Source organism: Oreochromis aureus, linkage group 9, assembly GCF_013358895.1.
Source record: "Oreochromis aureus strain Israel breed Guangdong linkage group 9, ZZ_aureus, whole genome shotgun sequence".
NCBI classification, from domain to species: Eukaryota; Metazoa; Chordata; class Actinopteri; order Cichliformes; family Cichlidae; genus Oreochromis; species Oreochromis aureus.
In genome coordinates, this window is record NC_052950.1 from 38,272,481 (window position 1) to 38,290,545 (window position 18,065).

At 49.2% G+C, this 18,065-nt stretch overlaps 3 protein-coding genes across 5 annotated transcripts in view; 2 read left to right on the forward strand and 1 right to left on the reverse strand.

The window, feature by feature from the left end:
• The window catches only part of LOC116335720 (LYR motif-containing protein 4B), a 45,502-nt gene extending 41,479 nt beyond the window's left edge, over positions 1-4,023 (forward strand). The window contains exon 3 of the mRNA XM_031759472.2: positions 3,632-4,023. Coding sequence (XP_031615332.1) covers positions 3,632-3,679 — 48 coding nt within the window. The 3' untranslated portion in view covers positions 3,680-4,023. The remainder of the gene's footprint in view (positions 1-3,631) is intronic.
• Positions 4,024-8,384: 4,361 nt separating this feature from the next.
• On the reverse strand, positions 8,385-10,095 carry ppp1r3g (protein phosphatase 1 regulatory subunit 3G). Its single transcript, XM_031759471.2, has one exon. It carries the CDS (start codon positions 9,915-9,917, stop codon positions 9,108-9,110), a length of 810 nt encoding a protein of 269 aa, XP_031615331.2. The 5' UTR covers positions 9,918-10,095; the 3' UTR covers positions 8,385-9,107.
• A 2,063-nt stretch (positions 10,096-12,158) lies between these two features.
• On the forward strand, positions 12,159-18,065 carry LOC116335712 (protein phosphatase 1 regulatory subunit 3G-like). Of its 3 annotated transcripts, none has more exons than XR_004200667.2 (3): positions 12,159-14,052; positions 14,175-14,241; positions 16,415-18,065. XR_004200667.2 is itself a non-coding variant. In XM_031759464.2 (2 exons), exon 1 carries the CDS (start codon positions 13,311-13,313, stop codon positions 14,007-14,009), a length of 699 nt encoding a protein of 232 aa, XP_031615324.2. In that variant the 5' UTR covers positions 12,163-13,310; the 3' UTR covers positions 14,010-14,052; positions 16,415-18,065. The 3 variants fall into 3 exon arrangements, 1 of the variants encoding a protein (XP_031615324.2); XR_005614387.1 differs by having other exon boundaries at positions 14,175-14,210; XM_031759464.2 differs by lacking the exon at positions 14,175-14,241 and having other exon boundaries at positions 12,163-14,052.

The following is an 18,065-nucleotide window of genomic DNA, read 5'->3' on the forward strand; positions in this document are numbered from 1 at the left end:
GTGTTTAGCTCGTTGTTTCAGAACAACGTATATTTTATATAGTTTTACTGAATGATGTTTGTCGGTGCGTTTGAGATTTGTCACTCTGAGCCTTTTTCGTTGAATACGAATGAGAGAGATTTGTTGCACATTTGTCCCCATGTGCAGCTTTGATGGTTAACTGCACCTCTCATAGACTGTTATGAATATGGATGCGGTTCCATTTGACTTGACGAGGCTCGATTAAGTTTAGAGCACATGTCTGGATTGCAGAGACGCTGTCAGAGCAGCAGCTGTGATATTTCAGACTTGGCATACGGAGGCTCTTCATTCAGTCCTCCTCAGTCTGCCGTGCGAGCTGGATCGAGTGCAGCAGTGTGATGTTAATCTTACACCTCCTGCCTGGTGGGAGTGGGACTGAAGGTCAGCCAGTCACGACTCAGCAGGGAGAGAGGAGTGCGTGCTCATGGTTTCCATACGGCTCCCACTTGTTCTGTGTGAGCGGGTTTGAAGCTGAGCCAATGGATTTGAAGGTATATGAGGAAGGCTAAGTTTAGCTTCCCATTATAACTCTCATCACTGTGATTGTCTTTATGTAGGAGAGAGCTCTCAGGAGGGTTCGGCGTGCCAAGCCTCGCTGCATATGTTTTACAGAATCCTCATATCTTTCTAAATGAATGATAATGAAAACTTGAGTTCAGTTTTATTTAAATGTGGTGCTTCACAGTGAGACAAAGACCCTGAAGCATCAGAGACAGAACCCCGACGATCAGACGATCCTCGTTAACAGGAGTAGACCTCCAATAGAACCGAGCTCAGGGAGGAGCGTCCTTCCACTGAGCCCGCTGTGGCAGGTCAGGGAGGAAGAAGAGGAGAGAGAGGAGCTTATCATAGTGGACAGATATCATAGATATCAGACCTGTAGCTGGAGCTGTGGTTGGAGCAGCACCAAGTCCGGGAACAGGAAGAGGAAACGTTTAAAAGTGCAGCCGTGCACACCTCTGGTACCCAAGCTGAGCGGTCCTGATTACAGGGACCCTTACATCAGTGTCTGACGACGGTAAACACTGTCATGTCCTTAAATATAATATTAAATACATCTCAGTGACTCATTCACACTCATTCGAGCTCAGGGTTCACTGTCTTGGCCGAGGATACTGTAATCTGGAGCAGCCACAGATCGAACCATCAACCTTCCAGAGGACGTTGGGATTGGAGGAAATGATGGGTCTGAACGGACCAGTCACAGGTGGTCTGCATCGATGTGATGTGTGGTTACGTTTCTCTGAGCGGTTTTAGGTTTCACGCAGAAGCTGAAATGTTGTTCTGCAGTTCGCTCGTGAAACACTTCCTGTTACAGACGCCGAGCGCCGCGGCACATCACGTCGTAACGTCTTAGGATGACGGTAACAGCAGATTAACGTTAGTAAGTAACTCTGATCTCTGAAGTGTTGAAACTTCAAGTCGAGACCCAGAGTTACTGTAGTGTTCCTAATAAAGTGGCAATAAGCCATGAATGTCATTTCTAATGTGAGGTTAAGACCAGTGGAGGTGTGGCCTGATGGCCTTTCCCTCATCATCAGCCTCTGAACTCACCGTGAACCTGTTTGACTCAAAGCCTGAATTTCCCAGCATGCTCTACTTTCATGAACCCTGCAGTTTGAACTGAGAGACAATGGTGAAGCATTACTGGGTTTACTGGTGTTTATTTGGAGCTGCTCACCTTCTATTATTCATGAAGTGACGGCAGCTGGAGCAGAGAGACGGATGTGAGCAGATGTGAAACGGAGGAGAGCGAGCGGCTCAGACACGGCGAGAGCGAGCGAGGCCGTCCCTTTGTTCGAGCTCAGCCGCAACAATTTACATGAGAGCCAAGCCTCCTCGCAGCCGATTGGCTCACAGAGCCTCCCGCCTCATCTCGCCTCACCACCACCACCACACCACCCTCCCTCCCTCCTACACCACGCTTCAGCCAATCAGGACCTCACACACTCTGACCGGGCGAGCGAGGGGCTCCTCTGATGGAGAGAAAGTGAAAGAGAGGGTTTTTTTTATTTGTGGTGTATTAGGAGGAGGGTGGGGCGGAGGGGGGGAGGCGGCTAATAGATGAGCTGGAGGGAGGTGCAGGAGACAGTTGTCTGTGGAGTGATTGTGCCCCCTGGTGGTGCTGCAGGGAAATAACCACACACATAAACGATCCCATCACGGGAACCTCGTTAATCCTCTAAGCTTTAAACATGAGACATCGATCCATGAGCTCTTTAATCAGGTAATCAATCAGTTAATCAGTCAGCAGCACCTTCACAGATGGCAGACACAACAACATGTCCTGATAATCAATTTAAAGTCAATCAAAAGGTGAAACATCAAAGTTTCACATCAATTTTAATTAAAATTTTAAGTGATCCATATACATTATAGATTTTATAATTAATCTATCAATAAATCATTTATAAAATATCAACTAAATAAAATAAAACCATGTAAATGAAGAAATAACTTAATGAATAAAAACCCTGAAAGAAAGAATAAGGTGGAATAAAGTTTGAGTGATTCTAACAGTTATAAAAACAAAGTGAATCAGAGAAATATTTTCGTGAGTTTTACTTTTGTCGTTTCATAAATCTGCAGCCCGTCTTTCCTCCGCTGCACTCGCTCTTTAGTTCAGAGGAAGTGTGTGTGTGGACTCGTGTTTGAGCTCAGCAACTGCGTGAGATCATGGCGCTGATCAAATGCAAACCGTTACAACGTTCAGCCCGGGCGTCACAGGGAGGAAGAGCATCTTTCCTAAACAATAGCGTCAGATATTTTGTGTTTTGTGTTATATTTTGTGACAGCGGCTGAAATCCTTCTGGGGAGTTAAAAGTGTTAAAGCTCTGCACTCAGTCTAACTACGGTCCAGCTGTGTGGACGCCGTCACTGTCAGGATGATGTTGTTCAGGATCTGCTGTTCTGTCCTCGAGCGTCGAGTGAACTGAGCGTTCAGGCGGAGGCAGCGACAACGTCCGAGTGTTCTGGGCCACGCTGTGCCGCTCCGCCGTGCTTCAGCACAGATAAACACAAAATCAATCATGAACTGTGGCTCCAACACACACACACACACACACACACACACACACACACACACACACACACGCTGCATTTGTACATACAGTCCAGCTGTCCACACTCGACTATAATTGGCTCTTCTATTTGACAACAAAGTTCAGCTCAGCACTGTTGACATAACACAGCAATGAGGCTCTCTGGGCATGAAACACACACACACACACACACACACGTTGGGTATTCATATCTTGTAGGGACGTCTAATTGACATAATGCTTTCCTCAACCCTAACAATAACCCAACAACTCTGACACTAAAATCGCATTTCTCAAAAATGTCCTCAAACTGTTGGTCCCCACAATTATAGGAACATTTTTGGTCCCCACAAAGATTTGAATACACACACACACACACACACACACACACACACACACACACACACACACACACACACACACACACACACAGGCTTGCAGAGCTCGGTCTGTGGAATCGGCGAGCGGTGACCCTGAGGCGGGGAGCGATATTTCCACGTCTGCGATGATTCAGACGAGATTAATAAACATTAAAAAGTTAAAATCCTTCGATGTTTGTGTCTGTGCAGGTCTCCATAGGGAAGATGTACGAGGCCCAGAAGACTGTGGTCGATTAACAGGAGGCGGAGTCAGACAGGATGTGACATCAGCGAGCAAATCACTGCCCCGACCTCCAAAAGCACCCAGCAGCTCCTCATCTGGATGAAACTCTTTAATGTCACTGTGAACGGGTGAGGGAGGGGGAGATGCATTATGGGAGATGTAGGAGGGTAGAGGTGGAGTTTAGTGGTTGAGTTTTGTTTTCTGGGACGCACCAATCAGAATGTTTGATGAATCACGGGTCAGCGATGATGCGTTCACTGAGAAACTGAAACATGCGTAAATAAATTCACTTTAATCAGAGTTGGAGCAGATTTTCAGTTTAAAAGCTTCCAAATGAAATAAAGACGAATGAAGCGATCGAGTGTCTGAGTCTGAATCACTGTCTGCACTGACGCAGCGCTCAGCAGGTTGCTGGTTCTATCCCAGCTGTCACAGGTGAGAGGCGGCACAGGTCGTCCTGCAGGCTGCAGCAGGGAGCTGTGGAGCTCAGGGAGAACATGCTCCACACAGACAGGCCTCCACCTGCTGGGAGGTGGTGGTGCTAACCTCTGCACCATCGCACCTCTTCAGCTGCTGCGAGGTTAATGATGCTAACACACCGCTGGAGTCTGAGCTCTGAGACGTGATTGGTCACAGCGTCCGTCCTGCTGTCCGAACATGAAGCTGAGGACTCGCACTTCTGACAGGTGACATCATGGCGGCTGAACTCGACCCCTGTGAATCCAGCTGAAACCGGCCAATGAGCATGTGTTTGAACACACCTGAGTCCAGCTGTGAGCTGAAGCGTGGTCAGTGGGAGGAGGAGGGGGTGGGGCGCTGCTAATAATAGAGCCTTGTTGGTTTAAGAGTGACCCAGTTCCACAGAAATGCGGTGTGAAAGATCATGTTGCTCAACCTGCGGCCGCCGTTTCATCAGACGAGCACAGGACGCTCCGCGGCGGTTCTGCAGAGGCGCCATGTGCACGAGCTGCTTCCACACACAGGACTTCAGACCCACGGCACGGCACGTTCAGCCAGAATATACACATCAGAGCCCAGCACCACCTCTGTCATCCTCCACCATCCTCCACCTCAAGCTCAGGATTCAAATACTCACTCTGTTAAAGACAAAAACGCAGCCATGATGAGACTGATCAACCAATCACCTCTCAGGCTGAAAGAGGAAGCAGCATCAACTGCACTTCCTCTAATGACCACTAGAGGCTCCAGCAGTGGGTCAGCCCCACAGACTCCCAGGTTAAAATATACAAGTTTACATCCTGATAAAAAACTGTTTTGGTCACTAGAGATCATTAAAGCTTAAAGTTAGCATTATTAGGGGCGTGGCCTGTTTGACTGGCAGGTGGATGGTGACACAGGTGGGTGTAGCTGCTAGTTGTCTGCTAGCTTCACCTGAACTGGACCTCTGGATGTGTTTGTGCTGTTAGAGCCTTTTTAATGACATCATGTGACCAATAACATGGCTCCTTTTTCCTGGAGCACAAACAGAGAGGAGCTCAGACAGGTAAGAAGGCGCTCGGACGTTAAGTGACTTAAAAACAAAAAGTTTAAATTGGATCCTGTAGGAGACAGGAAGCCAGTGTAAAGCTAAACCTGGGGTTATATGCTCTCTCCGTTTGGTACCAGTTAGCAGGCGAGCAGCTGCATTTTGGACCATCTGAAGACGATGAATGGAGGCCTGGTCCAGACCAAAATACAATGAATTGCAGTAGTGCAACCTGCAAGTAAGGAAAAGGTGAGTGACACGTTCAACGACGTTAGCCGGGAGGCTTTACCTTGGCCAGCTGTCTTAATCTCCTAAGATCTGAACTCTCCCATGGCATGAATTTTTAATTTCTCTTTGACATTTGGGCACGTTGGGACCTGATGAATGTAAAAACAAAGAATTTCCAGAGTTTTTTTTTTTTACCTGATTTTTGTTTCTGAGAGAAATGAGATCCACAAATAAGGACATTTATTTTAAATTTTGATAGAACAGTGGCAGTATAATGTCCTCGTATCTGGATATCAGGCCCTTGTAGAGCAAAATGTATTATTTTGGTCTAGACAAGCCAAATTGTGATGTCCACATACGTGGACGCCAGGTCCTAGGAGGTTAAAGAAGCAGGACTTGAAATATTTTGGAGGCCAAAAAAGTCGTAAAGGTAAAGTTTGAGTTTAAAGATGAGGCCTCGCCGTCCACAGCCTGCAGCAGAGGCTCATGGGTACTGTAGTATTTGGGGCCTTGCCAGCCTGACAGACTGAGACTAAATTCTTAAATTGGCTGATTTTCCAGTAGACTCTGGCAGCAGCAGATTATGAGATGATCCAGCTTCGACTGAAACCTTCCTCCATCGCTGGGCGCCTCCGTCCGTGTTGACAGACCAAACAGATGTGCTCAGGTTGGTCAACAGCAGCAGTTCGGGAGGACCTCTGGACTTCGGCCCTCGAGGCCACGGCGAGCATCAGACGCTGCATGTTTGTGCAGCGTTGCTGTGTTCTCATCAGAGCAGTGAAAAAGTCTTGAGCCACCTCTGATTTTGTTCCAGCTCGCTCCTCTGATATCTGAGGTGCTCTCCATCAATGGCGTATTTAGATATCTGATTTTAAATCTCAGGGTTCCAGCCTGTAACAGCCATAATGAAAATGATGCCCGCTGAGTAAAAGTTTTCCAGCGTGCTGAAACCTGCACGAAGCTCCAGCCTGGCTGGACATCGGGCCTCTTCGGGCAGCGGAAAGGAGAAAAACTCTTTTATTTGAACTTCTCGAATAAAGAGTTTCTCTCCTCTGGCAGACTTCAACCTTCAGCGAGCTCCATGATCAGTTTACAGGGTCGAGGTCAGGACTGTGGAAACGCTGCTGAGTCATTCTGTCACATCAGCGTGGGTCTGCTGCTCGACCGCCGCTGGGACGTTTCAGCTTCTGCTCAATGTTAATATATCGAGATGTTTATAAATATGGATCTATATATGTCTCAGTCCATCAACCTATTTTCAGGATTTTTGTCTCACACATCAAAATCATTGATCATTATTTAAATATGTAAACTCAGGCCTGTGTATCTGAGTACTGACCAGTTAAATATAAAGACAGTAAAGACGTCCTGTTACGGCTCATGTTTCAGCAATAAAACAACTTCATGTTGCAGAAAATTATCAGAATGTTATTTGTTTGAATTTCACTTTACTGCAAAATAAAGCATGCAGAAAACTTTTAACACTAAAATATAGAAAATGTTGTTTTCATGTCATTTTCATGCTGGACTGAGTGACTCTCACAGGCTGTAGCACAAACACAAAAATATCAGGAGACGTTTGAACCTGAGTGTGACGTCTGCAGATGGTGCTCGGATTTATTGGTTAAATATGTGCATGTTTATTTCACGACCCGCTGCTCTGCAAGAGGCTGATGCTTCAGGTTAAAATGCACTAAAAGTTATCACACAGTTATCCTCTCGGTATATGTTGGAAAAGTATTTGATATATGAAATTAAAAATTGACTGCATTCATTATAAACATTCAAACTTTTTGCCATAAAAACGACCCGCTCCAAAAACCTGCAGCTGGACTGTAAACGGGACCAAACTGCAATCATTTCATGGAAAAAGGAAACTTTCAGAGCTGCAGACCCAAACATTAACCCTGCAGTCTGACCCCGCCACAGATCTGTGACCTGCAGCTCCATCACTGAGATCATCTCGCTGTAGGAGGAACTGAAGCCAAACACCAGCTTCAAGTGGGATCTGAACCCTGAACCTCTGAGAGGAGGCCCAGAGTTACCCAGCTGAGCTGGCTCTCACTCCGACCGGCTCTCACAGGACAAAGACACAAACGCTGTCGCGCACTAATGAGGAGCTGATCTGAATCTGAGGTGTGAAACATCTCCTCATGTTTGAGCTCAAACACAGAAAAATGATTCAGTGAAACTCTGAATCCAAACCAACAGATAAGGAGGAGTTTACTTAAGCTGAACTTGAACCTGAGACCCTCACAGCTGTGACCCTTCTCCAAACCTGCTGAGCTGCTCGCCTGTGTCCACAGCAGTGTGGAGGTCCCACTGTGGCAGTGATGGGAACCATTACAAACTCACTTTCTAGAAACAAGAAGCTGAAAGCTGGATTTGAACCTTCAACCTCTGCTCAGAGCCTCAAACTGATCTGCTCTGATGAAGACTCTGAAACAGGCGGCTCTTGATTGGTCCAATCTGTGTAGGAGAAGACTGAAATGATGCAGGCGACGCCCACTTTAATGTGAGCGCGCTCAGAGGCTGCAGCAGAGCTCAGACAGACGGCGTGTTTGAGAGTCTGAACCGCCTCCTGCAGCTGGTGGAGAAGCTTCTCTGTGGACGACCTGCACACACAGACACACACAACACAAAACTAACACACATGGAATCAGAAACAACGGCCTCAACAAAGGTTGTTGGGTCCAAATAAAAAAATGTATTGAAAAATTTACGTATGAAAGAAACTCTAAATGCAACCAAAGCACAAAAGTGCCACAAAAGTTTGGTTTGAAAAGTCCTGCTGAAATAAATCAGGATGAATCTGCACACTGAAGAAAAACAGAAAGACTTCCGGCTTCCAGCGTCACTTTTATTTGTTTCAAAGGACACACCGCGTCACCTGCTGAGAGAAACGTTTGGTGAGAGTGTCATCTCTGCTTTTAAACCACACACACCATCAGGCCTCTGTGTCAGCTCGGCCGAGCATCGACTGCTTCACAGACAGACGTTGAAGCTCCAGCAAACATGGAAAACTTTATTTAGAAACATTCACACAGAAGCAGGAAGTCAAAGTTTGGCACTGACCATGAAAGCACTGAGCAGCAGCAGCAGCATCCACTTTGACCTCAGGGTCAACAACACTGAGAGGAAACCTCTGAGCTCTGCATATAAAGCTTAAAAACTTTATTTAAAACTCATCCAGGAGACATTATTGATCAGCAGAGAGCAATCAGATCGTTTCAATCAAGTTAAAATACAAAACTGGACATTCTGAACATGAGCAGCTTAACTTCATTTTTAATCAGGTCACAAAAATCAAACAGTTTCATTACACTGATCTGTGACGTCACACCAAGCCCACGACAGAAAATGTACTCAGCAGTTAATCCATCTATTATTCTAATCAAGAGCTGGAGTCCAAGAGCGGATGTGAGACGCAGATAGTTGGTTACCTGTAAAAACTGTCAGCAGTTTAAAGCGTCCTCTGGGACAGAGAGTCCGTCTGCTTCAGAGAAACATCTGGAACTGTCTCTGAGTTGTACTGCGGGCCTCTAAACACATCAAAGGCTCAGTGTCAGAGGTCGGTTTGAAAAAAGGCACTAAAGGTTTAAAATCAAGGAAACAGGGAGGTGAGGCGTGCTGGGCCTGCAGCCTGAGACTAACTCAGGTTCACTGATCTGAGAGAGACAGGTGCACAGCAGTTGGTTTACGCAGGGGTGGAGAGGTTTATGCACGGCTCAGGTGGCGTGGAAGGCGGCGCTGACAAAGGGCGCGTGGCCGGGCACGCAGCGGTACCTGACGGTGTAGTTCTGCCCCTCGTTGTTGTCCCAGAACTCCCCCTCCTCGCACTTCAGGTAAACGGCGAGGTGCACGGCGGAGCCGGGGTCTGCGAGAGGCGGGGTGTACACGGTGAAGGCGAAGCGCTCCCCCACCAAACCCGGCTCGTTCGCAGCCACGGGCACCGCTTGCGCGTCCACGTGGGACAGCCACTCGTTGAAGGTGTACCTCACTCCGACCTCCTTGCCGGCGCAGCCGCTCAAGACCCGCACGTGCCCGCGCACGTCCAGATGCGTCGCGGCGAGCCTCTCTAGGCAGACCCGGAGCCGCCGGACTCTCCGCTCCGTGTCCCGGAGCTCCGGGAGGCACGCGAGGTCCGCGCGCAGGCTGGCGGCGAAGCTGTGGCATAGGCCGCTCAGGAGGTCCTGCTGCTCCAGGGGGAAGCTCCTGTGCCGGGACAGGACCTTGCTGGGGATCTGCGGCTCATCCAGGGAGCTGAAGTGCTTCACTCGGGCCAGGCTCAGCCCCATGGAGTCCGCGAACTTCACGCGCTTCCTGCCCTCCTCCGCTCCGTGGGGACCGTTCAGCAGCGCCGGGTACGCCGGCAGGGACTTGGCTCTCCTCCGGTCCCGAATGAACCTCTCCAGCTGAGACGCGTCCAGCTCGTCGTCCAGGTCTTCCTCATCCGCCCCCTCCTCCTCCTCCTCCTGCTTCATTCCGTTCTCCGTGGGCTCTCCGCCGGCGTGGATCTGAGGGGGTGAGCGGGACATGGGTGCCCGGCAGCCAGGCGGCCTGTGAGCTGCGGGCGGGTCCGGAGTCCGGCAGCTTGTATAGAGCCCCCCGCCCCCTCTGACAGCAGAGCGCGTGCAGTGTCCTCGGGGCGTAGCAGCTGTCACAGAGACAGGCGCGGCGTCACGTAACAGACCGTCAACCTTCACCTGTTTGTGCACAAAGAACACAACAACAACACAGACCCTATGACGCGAGAGGCTCCGCCCACAAACACCTTATCCAGCAGTCTCTGTCAGGAGCCCCACGTGGCTCCATGTGCGTTCTTTGTGTCCCATACAGTCTGTGACAGGCTCAGGGTCAGAGGTCACAGGTGCGTCTACCTGAAGCATCCATATCTGCTTCTTCACTCAGGGCTGAGACAGATGTTCCAGACAGATGTGCAGCTGCAGCTCGCTGAAGCTCAGCGTTGATGAAACTTCAAGTCTTCTTTTGTATTTTTACTTTGATCACAAAAAGCTTTCTGTTTAAGAAAAAGTTAGAAAAAAGGTCACACACACACACACACACACACACACACACACACCTGTCTGACGTCATGTGGCTCAGTCAGTAGCACTGTTACATAACAGTTGTGAGCGTGTGCAGAGGATATTATTGGACCAGAGGCAGACCTCAGAGGAGGTCCGTGGAAGTGGTGGCGGTTATGATGAGTGGGGCAGCTCTCTGGGGGCAGAGTGGGTCATCATCACTTGGAAGGTCGATGATTCGATCCCCGGCTCCTCCGCTCTGAACCCTGGATGTGTGTGAGCGTTACAGGCACAGGGAAAAAGCCTGTGACAGGTGAGAGGTGAGGAACACCTGGACCGGTCATCAGTGAGACCGAAGGCGTCATTTCTTCATTACCTGTGTTTCCTGATTGAACCCTCTGAGCTCTGAGGCAGATCCTGAGGTGTGATGGTGCTGCTCCAGCAGAACTCTGGCTGGTGGCGGAGGTTCTGTTTCCAAACGGACCAATCACAGTTGCTGTAAGGCTGAGGTCACCTGACCAGGGACAGAAAAAAACAGAGGAGTTACCTGAATCCTCTGTGGCGGCTGGTTGTGGCCCCAGAGCCACATGTTTGACACCATAAAGTTTAAAAGAGGTGAAAGCTGCTCGATGAGGTCACAGAGAGCTGAACTCCATCCACAGTCTCGCTCTGTTATGTAACGATGCGCCACGTGGCTCCACAGCTGCGTCATCCAGACTGCCAAAACAAACACGTGACATCATCATCACCATCATCCTGACATCATCCCATCGTTACCTTATAAGGAGGAACAAGCATGGAAGATTTAACCTCAGGTGTTTAGATTTGTCACAAATCTCTCTGATCACTTCCACAGGCTGCAGGAGGAGGAGCCTGTGGAAGTGATCCCGTCTGTTTCTATAGCGTTACACGCTTCGATTGACATTAGACGGTCAAATCAAATCAATTAACTGGATTTTTCTGTGTTCAGATGAGCTCCTCCTCCTGAGGGTTTTTAATGTTCTGAGCCTCTTTACCTGGCCTCACACAGGAGGTGGCCAGGTCATTCTGCAGCTCTGCAGAAACCCTGACAAAGCCAGGGGTCGGTTCCCGCTTGGGATGGGGTTAACAGGGTCGGGGGGGGCTTGAGGCTGAGTCTGGTTTGGTGTGCTGTGGACTGGGTGGCAGTGACAGCAGAGGTCCTGTTGTTGATCAAAGACTCACCAGTTCCTTCATATTTCAGAGTTAAAGTGACAGTAAGCTTAAGAAAACCAGTATTCAAAGAAAAAACATTAAATAAAGATCAACCATAGTTTAAGAACAGACAGTGAAGTATTTATGAATGGATGATAGATTTTAAAGCTTCAGCGTAAACAGAGAGAGCTGCAATATTATTTTCTGTGAATCCTGTCTGAGGAAGAGGAACTCAGACTCCTCTTCCTACATTCTTACTGTGAACACCTCCAGGCTTCCTCAGACCTCTGATCGATCTCCTCCTGTTGGTTTTTACCATCTACAGTCTGGACGCAGAGACATGGAGATATTTTATTCTTAAAGCTCCTCATAATCTGAATAAACCAGTAACATGTTGGTAGTTTGTGTTTTCCAGATAAACTGATGAAAGTTTATCTGAAAGCTCCACTGCAGATGGTAAAGCAAATGCTGCCCCCTGCTGGTGTGCTGCTGAATCACACAGAGAGCTCATGTAGTCCTGTTTTCATTGCTTAGTAACACTTTATTATAACCAGCGTGGATAAATGATAACTGCCTGTTTGTAAGGCAGCTGTGACTTTATAATAAAGCACACAGATAATCAGCAGGCAGACGCACTCTCACTGCTTTATTTAGCTTTTACTTCACCTGAAGTGCCACAGTGAAGGGCGGCTGTCAGGAAGCTGATCTTAATGCAGGGAAACAGGAGGACAGACTGAGGTATGAAGATGACACAAGAACTGGACTGAAGATCAGAGGAACAGGTCTGATGGAGAGATGGACCCACATCATGCTCGGTGTGTAGGAGGAGGTCAGGAGGAGGTCCAACAGCGAGAGTCTGCAGCCATCTGTGTCATGGCTTCAGTCTATCCCAAACACGCTGCCGGTGCAGTCAAAGCTCACCTGGATAGAAACTCTGTCAGAGCCCGGACCTCAGCATGACCGGAGCGGTGTGGGATCATCCTCACAGAGAACAGAACAACAGAAACATCCAACGAAGAGCTCCGAGTCTCCGTCCAGAGGCCTGGAGATCCTCACAGCTCAGAGTTCAGATGGAGCTGCAGACTCTTCTCCTGTCAGGATGTTTAGAAACTTTAAACGATGCTTCTGTTTTCGGATCGGTCTGACTCAGGTAAACAGATTCAGAACGACTTCCTCACACCTGTACAGGTGTATTTAGCGCTGGTTTCATTGGTCCCGTGTGCAGACTCGGAGACGTCTGAACTACAGAAACACCAGCTTACTCCCCCACGTTTTCTCCCTATAAGGGAATCCCGACTGCAAACAGAGTGACGTCAGGATTGCGTCACCGTTTGTTTACTATCCCCAGGAGTGACGCAGCTGTTACATAACGGAGTCTGACTGAGCTCGCGCAGTCAAAACGGTCAGAATTTCAAAATAAAACTCATAAAAAGCTCAAAGTGGGGCTCGCGGAGGTCATGTGACATGTCAGAGTCCAGCTGTCCGGAAACGTGAGCTCACAGCGGCGCGTGGCTCTGTTGTTGTTGTTGTGCGCACGCAGGTGTTTACGTGACGGCGCGAGAGTCTCTGTGACAGCAGCTGGTGTGAGAACAGCGCACGCGCTCTGCTGTCGTCGAGGGGCGGGAGTCTGAAGACAGGTTGAGATAAGCGAGAGGACTCCTGCCGGACACGAGCGTCGGCACCTGGCAACAGCTCTCCTCCACAGACCCGTGAGAGAGCCACGGAGAGAGGATGGAGGAGCAGGAGGAGGAGCAGGACGAGGAGGAGGAGGACCTGGACGACGAGCTGGACACGTCTCAGCTGGAGAGGTTCCTGAAGGACGGGAGGAGAGCCAAGTCCCTGCCGGCCTGCCCGGGAGGAGCCCGCGGAGCGGAGGAGGGCAGGAAGCGCGTGAAGTTCGCGGACTCCATGGGGCTGAGCCTGGCCCGAGTGAAGCACTTCAGCTCCCTGGATGAGCCGCAGATCCCCAGCAAGGTCCTGTCCCGGCACAGGAGCTCCCCCCTGGAGCAGCAGGACCTCCTGAGCCACAGCTTCGCCGCCGGCTTGCGCCCGGACCGACCGCTTGCGTGCCTCCCGGAGCTCCGGGACACGGAGCAGAGAGTCCGGCGGCTCCGGGTCTGCCTAGAACGGCTCGCCGCGACGCAGCTGGACGTGCGCGGGCACGTGCGGGTCCTGAGCGGCTGCGCCACCGGCAGGGAGGTCGGAGTGAGGTACACCTTCAACGACTGGCTGTCCCACATGGACGCGCAGGCGGTGCCCGTGGCCGTGGCCGAACAGGGCTTGGTGGGGGTGCGCTTCACCTTCACCGTGTACATCCCGCCCCTCGCAGACCCCGGCTCCGCCGTGCACCTCGCCGTTTACCTGAAGTGCGTGGAGGGGGAGTTCTGGGACAACAACGAGGGGCAGAACTACACCGTCAGGTACCGCTGAGTGCCCGGCCTTTGTCAGCGCCCCCTTCCACGCCACCTGAGCGGTGCGTAAAACCTCTCCATCCTGCGTAAAACCTCTGTATCGTAAAGCTGTCCGTTCGTCGCAGAGCTCCTTCCTTGCTTCTGTCTCTGACCTTCAGCTCTGATTTTCTGCTCTCTCTGACAGCTGGCAGCGTTTCTCTCACTGTGCTCAGTTCCTGAGGTCAGTCACAAAGTTTCACATGTCGCAGCAGGTAAAATGAAATCCTGGCAGAGAAGTTTAAACTGTTCTTTTTTAACTGTGACGTGGACACTGCTCACTGATGGAAAGTAAAGATTCCTGAATGTTGTCACATGATTCATGTTTAGTAAAAGTAACTGACATCAACCACAGAACCAGGTCTGACTGTAGAGCAGCGCTGCCTGCACACCAGCAGCGGTCAGTACTGGGTTCTTCTAATAAGAGGAACAACAAGTTCTTTATCATTTTATGAGAACTGTTGTCACGTTGCTGGGCAGAGGTGAAGAACCTCTCTCCGTCTCCACTCTGGGATGATTTTTCTACACGAGCATGTCACTGAGGAGCACATCACTGCTTCTCTTTTCTCTTACTGAACTTTTTAAAAGTTTAAAATCAGTAACTAAACAGTAAAATATCAACATTTATGCATTAAATGTGCAAAAGATTTTCATAAACTTAAGCTCGGTCTGTGTCTTTGTTACCTGACGCAGGAACAAATACTCCTGTTTTAGTCGATGGTTGTTTGACCTCTGTGACCTCAGGACCTGTGAGCATGAATGAAAGAGGAGCTGTGATGTCACACAGCCGCCCTTTGTTAGGTTAACACGTCATCCTTAAGCTGTATGGACGCACTACAGTGAGCTCCTTGAGTTTCTCTGAGTAAAGCTGGAGCTCTCAGACACTGTTGCTACAGTGACCTCACAGCAGCCACGTTATTGGTCACATGATGTCATTAAAAATGACCCAAAAGGCTCCAATAGCACAAACACGGCCCAGAGGTCCATTTCAGGTGAAGCTGGCAGACAGCTAGCAGCTACAGCCACCTGTCAATCACAGAGGCCACAGACTGTATCTGTTTTCTGTATCAGGCTGTAAACGTCTTTGTTTCTGCTGTAAAAGTTTAAGGTGTGAGTCTGTGGGAGCTGACTGAGTGCTGGAGCCTCTGCTGGACGTTAGAGGAACTGCAGGTTTGGTACTTTCAGCTGGAGGGTGGGGGTGTATGGATGGGCCTGGGGGTTCAGGCTCATCACAGAGGTCACAGCTGAGCTCTGCAGCTACACGTTAAATGATGTCACACAGTTTGGTGATGGTAGAGCGAGGCGTGCACGTCGCTGTGTAGGTCCTGCAGCTCTGCAGCAGAGTCTGCAGGTCAAACTGAAATCAGCAGGTGCAGCCGTACTGATTGAAACAAGTATTAAGCTTTGCTTTCAGCTGTTTTGTCACAGATTTGTGAAATGATTTTTGAAAGAGCTCACAGATCCGGGTGTGACATCGTAACAGGAAGCCATCGTTGCAACAAGGCAGGTTGTGAAATTTCTTCCCTGCCAGATTTTCCACAACCAACTGTCAGCAGTGTTACTGCAAAGTGGAGACACGGTGCAGCACAGTGAGTGGAAGTCCCCAACCCTCCATCACTGCAGCGTCCACACAAGCTGCTCACCAGGAGCTTCGCCTCAGCAGCTCCTGCAGTATGACCAGTACTTTTAAAACAAGGATGTTTGATATCGTTATTTTATATTGTGGGTCACATACAAGGTTCTGATAGCTGATTGGCCAGACTGTCCCGTAGCCATTTTCTCACTTTGGCTCCACTGTGACAAGCCGGCACATGTTTCTGTCATTGGATGGTTTATCTATACCTCAGTGAGTCTGGAGTACATGAAGGGCCGGGCAGCGTCTGTATCTGCACAGGAAGCTGTAACAATCCTTCACATCCTCCAGTGGACCAGACTGGAGTCATTACCAGGCCATTCCCTGCTCCCAGACCTTATGTTTGACACCTCTGTTTTACAGCATGACCTCACTGGGTTCACTGTGCTGGTGTGTGGTGACATCACTGACGTTCCTCTGAGAAAACGTCTAGTTTTGTACACGATGCAGTCTGAGATGAGACTGCTGCAATTTAATAACAGAGCCTCTGTGTGTGTGTGTGTGTGTGTGTGTGTGTGTGTGTGTGTGTGTGTGTGTGATGCACGCGCTTCATGAGCATCTCGTTTACCTTTAAACCTGCTGTGCAGCCTGTAGTTGGTCTATTTCACCTCTAGGTGGCAGCATTTCTCCTTTTCACCTCCCTCTGTGAGCACATTCATGCATTTACTTCCATAAACTGTTTATATTTATTTTCATGGCACATATTTAGTTTCTGTCCAAATGATCTCCTCATTTCCTTCTTGTGTTATATTTAGGTTCCTGCGTGTGTGACAGCGTGTGACAGCGTGTGACGTGAGTGGCTGTGTCCTCCGTGTGGCGCTGCCGAGCTGTCAGTTTATCAGTGCAGCTGCTTCCTCTCAGCCTTCATCTCTGAATGCTGATGAGCTCCAACATCTCTGCTTCAGCCCAGAGGAATCCCAGCATTTCAACAGGAAGCGACACTTCAAAATAAAAGCCACAGCCTTTTATAACTGAGAATGATTTAAAGTTGTGATTTCTGACCTTACCTGTATTTCTACACATTCATCCTCCAAACCATTTAAATAGATTTCTGTTTTGATCGTCTCATTTTGAGAAGCTGCCAGGGAGCCATGCAGCTCCACTGTTCCCCACATTCCACAAAAAACCCTCAAATAACTTGAACTCTTTCCTGTGACCTCGTGTGACCTCCTGATACCTCAGCTCGTGTTCCCACCATGATTTCATAAACAAGTACAGCAGGTGTAAGATGACCAACGAGCACGATTACCTCACGAGTCTAAAATAACTGAGACAAAACGTCCACTTGTTTCTTTAAAGCCTTCAGCATCCACAACAAGATGTTTTAAAGAGCAGAGGAATGTCAGGAAGTTCTGGTATCAGAAGGAAAACACGGAGCGTGATCGGAGTCACCGACAGACACAACGAGTCCCGATCACAGTCTGCTCCTAGAGCTCGTCGTCCTCATAGAGGAGGGAATTACTCCAGCATGGAGGTTTTGATGCTCTGTGCTCGGTGAATTGTAATGACAGAGACTGAGGTGTGGGCCAAGCTGCTTTCTGATCATGTGTTTAGTAAACAGATGCTTCATCAGCCTCAGACTGAAACATCTGGCTGTTTGTTCCCATGATGGACAGCAAGTTTGACACTCCCAGGTTAGGATTGGAGCGGCTGCCGCACCGATCCTTCCAGGTCGCTGCGCTCGGTTAATCAGCTTCAGCTGAGACCACAGCAGACCCTGTTTGGAAAAACCCTCTGAGAGTGATCCACGAGCTGAAGCACCGATGCTGACCGGACGTACCTGGATAAGAGGAAGCCGAGGAAGAAGCAGACGGATGGGATCGTAAAGAGAGGAACAGAAGAAGAGTGCGGAGATGACTCTGCTCTCTGAACAGCGTTTCAGAAGCTTCAGTGAAAACCACGAAAGCAGCTGAAACAGCTTTGTGTGGCTCGTTGCCCACGAGGATGACGGCTAGCTGAATGTTTGTGTGATAATAACTGTGTGCTTCTCTGCTGATTTACAGTTGGAGTGTTTTTGTCCTGATGCCGCTCCAAACGCCCAAAAAGTCGATTCTGTTCATCTGGACGATTAGCTGGAGGATAATGATGATGATGATGATGAACACAGCGTCCAGATAAACACAGTGAACTTTTGGGGAATCCTGGTGTTTTTTCTGCCATATTCAAATATTTAGTGCCGGTCACATGACCTGATCACGTGTCTCTGTAAATCAGGACTCAAACGGCCGTGACTACGACTGGATGAGCAGAAGCTGTGCGATCCCACGAACGCTGCTGCTGGTCTGGAGATCCTTGACACCGTCACATCCGTCACATCCATCACATCTGCTGCTTTTCTTTAAACAAGGTCTCATGTTTGCGATCTGGCCTTGCAAAGGCACTTTGAATAAATCTCAGTTAGACAAA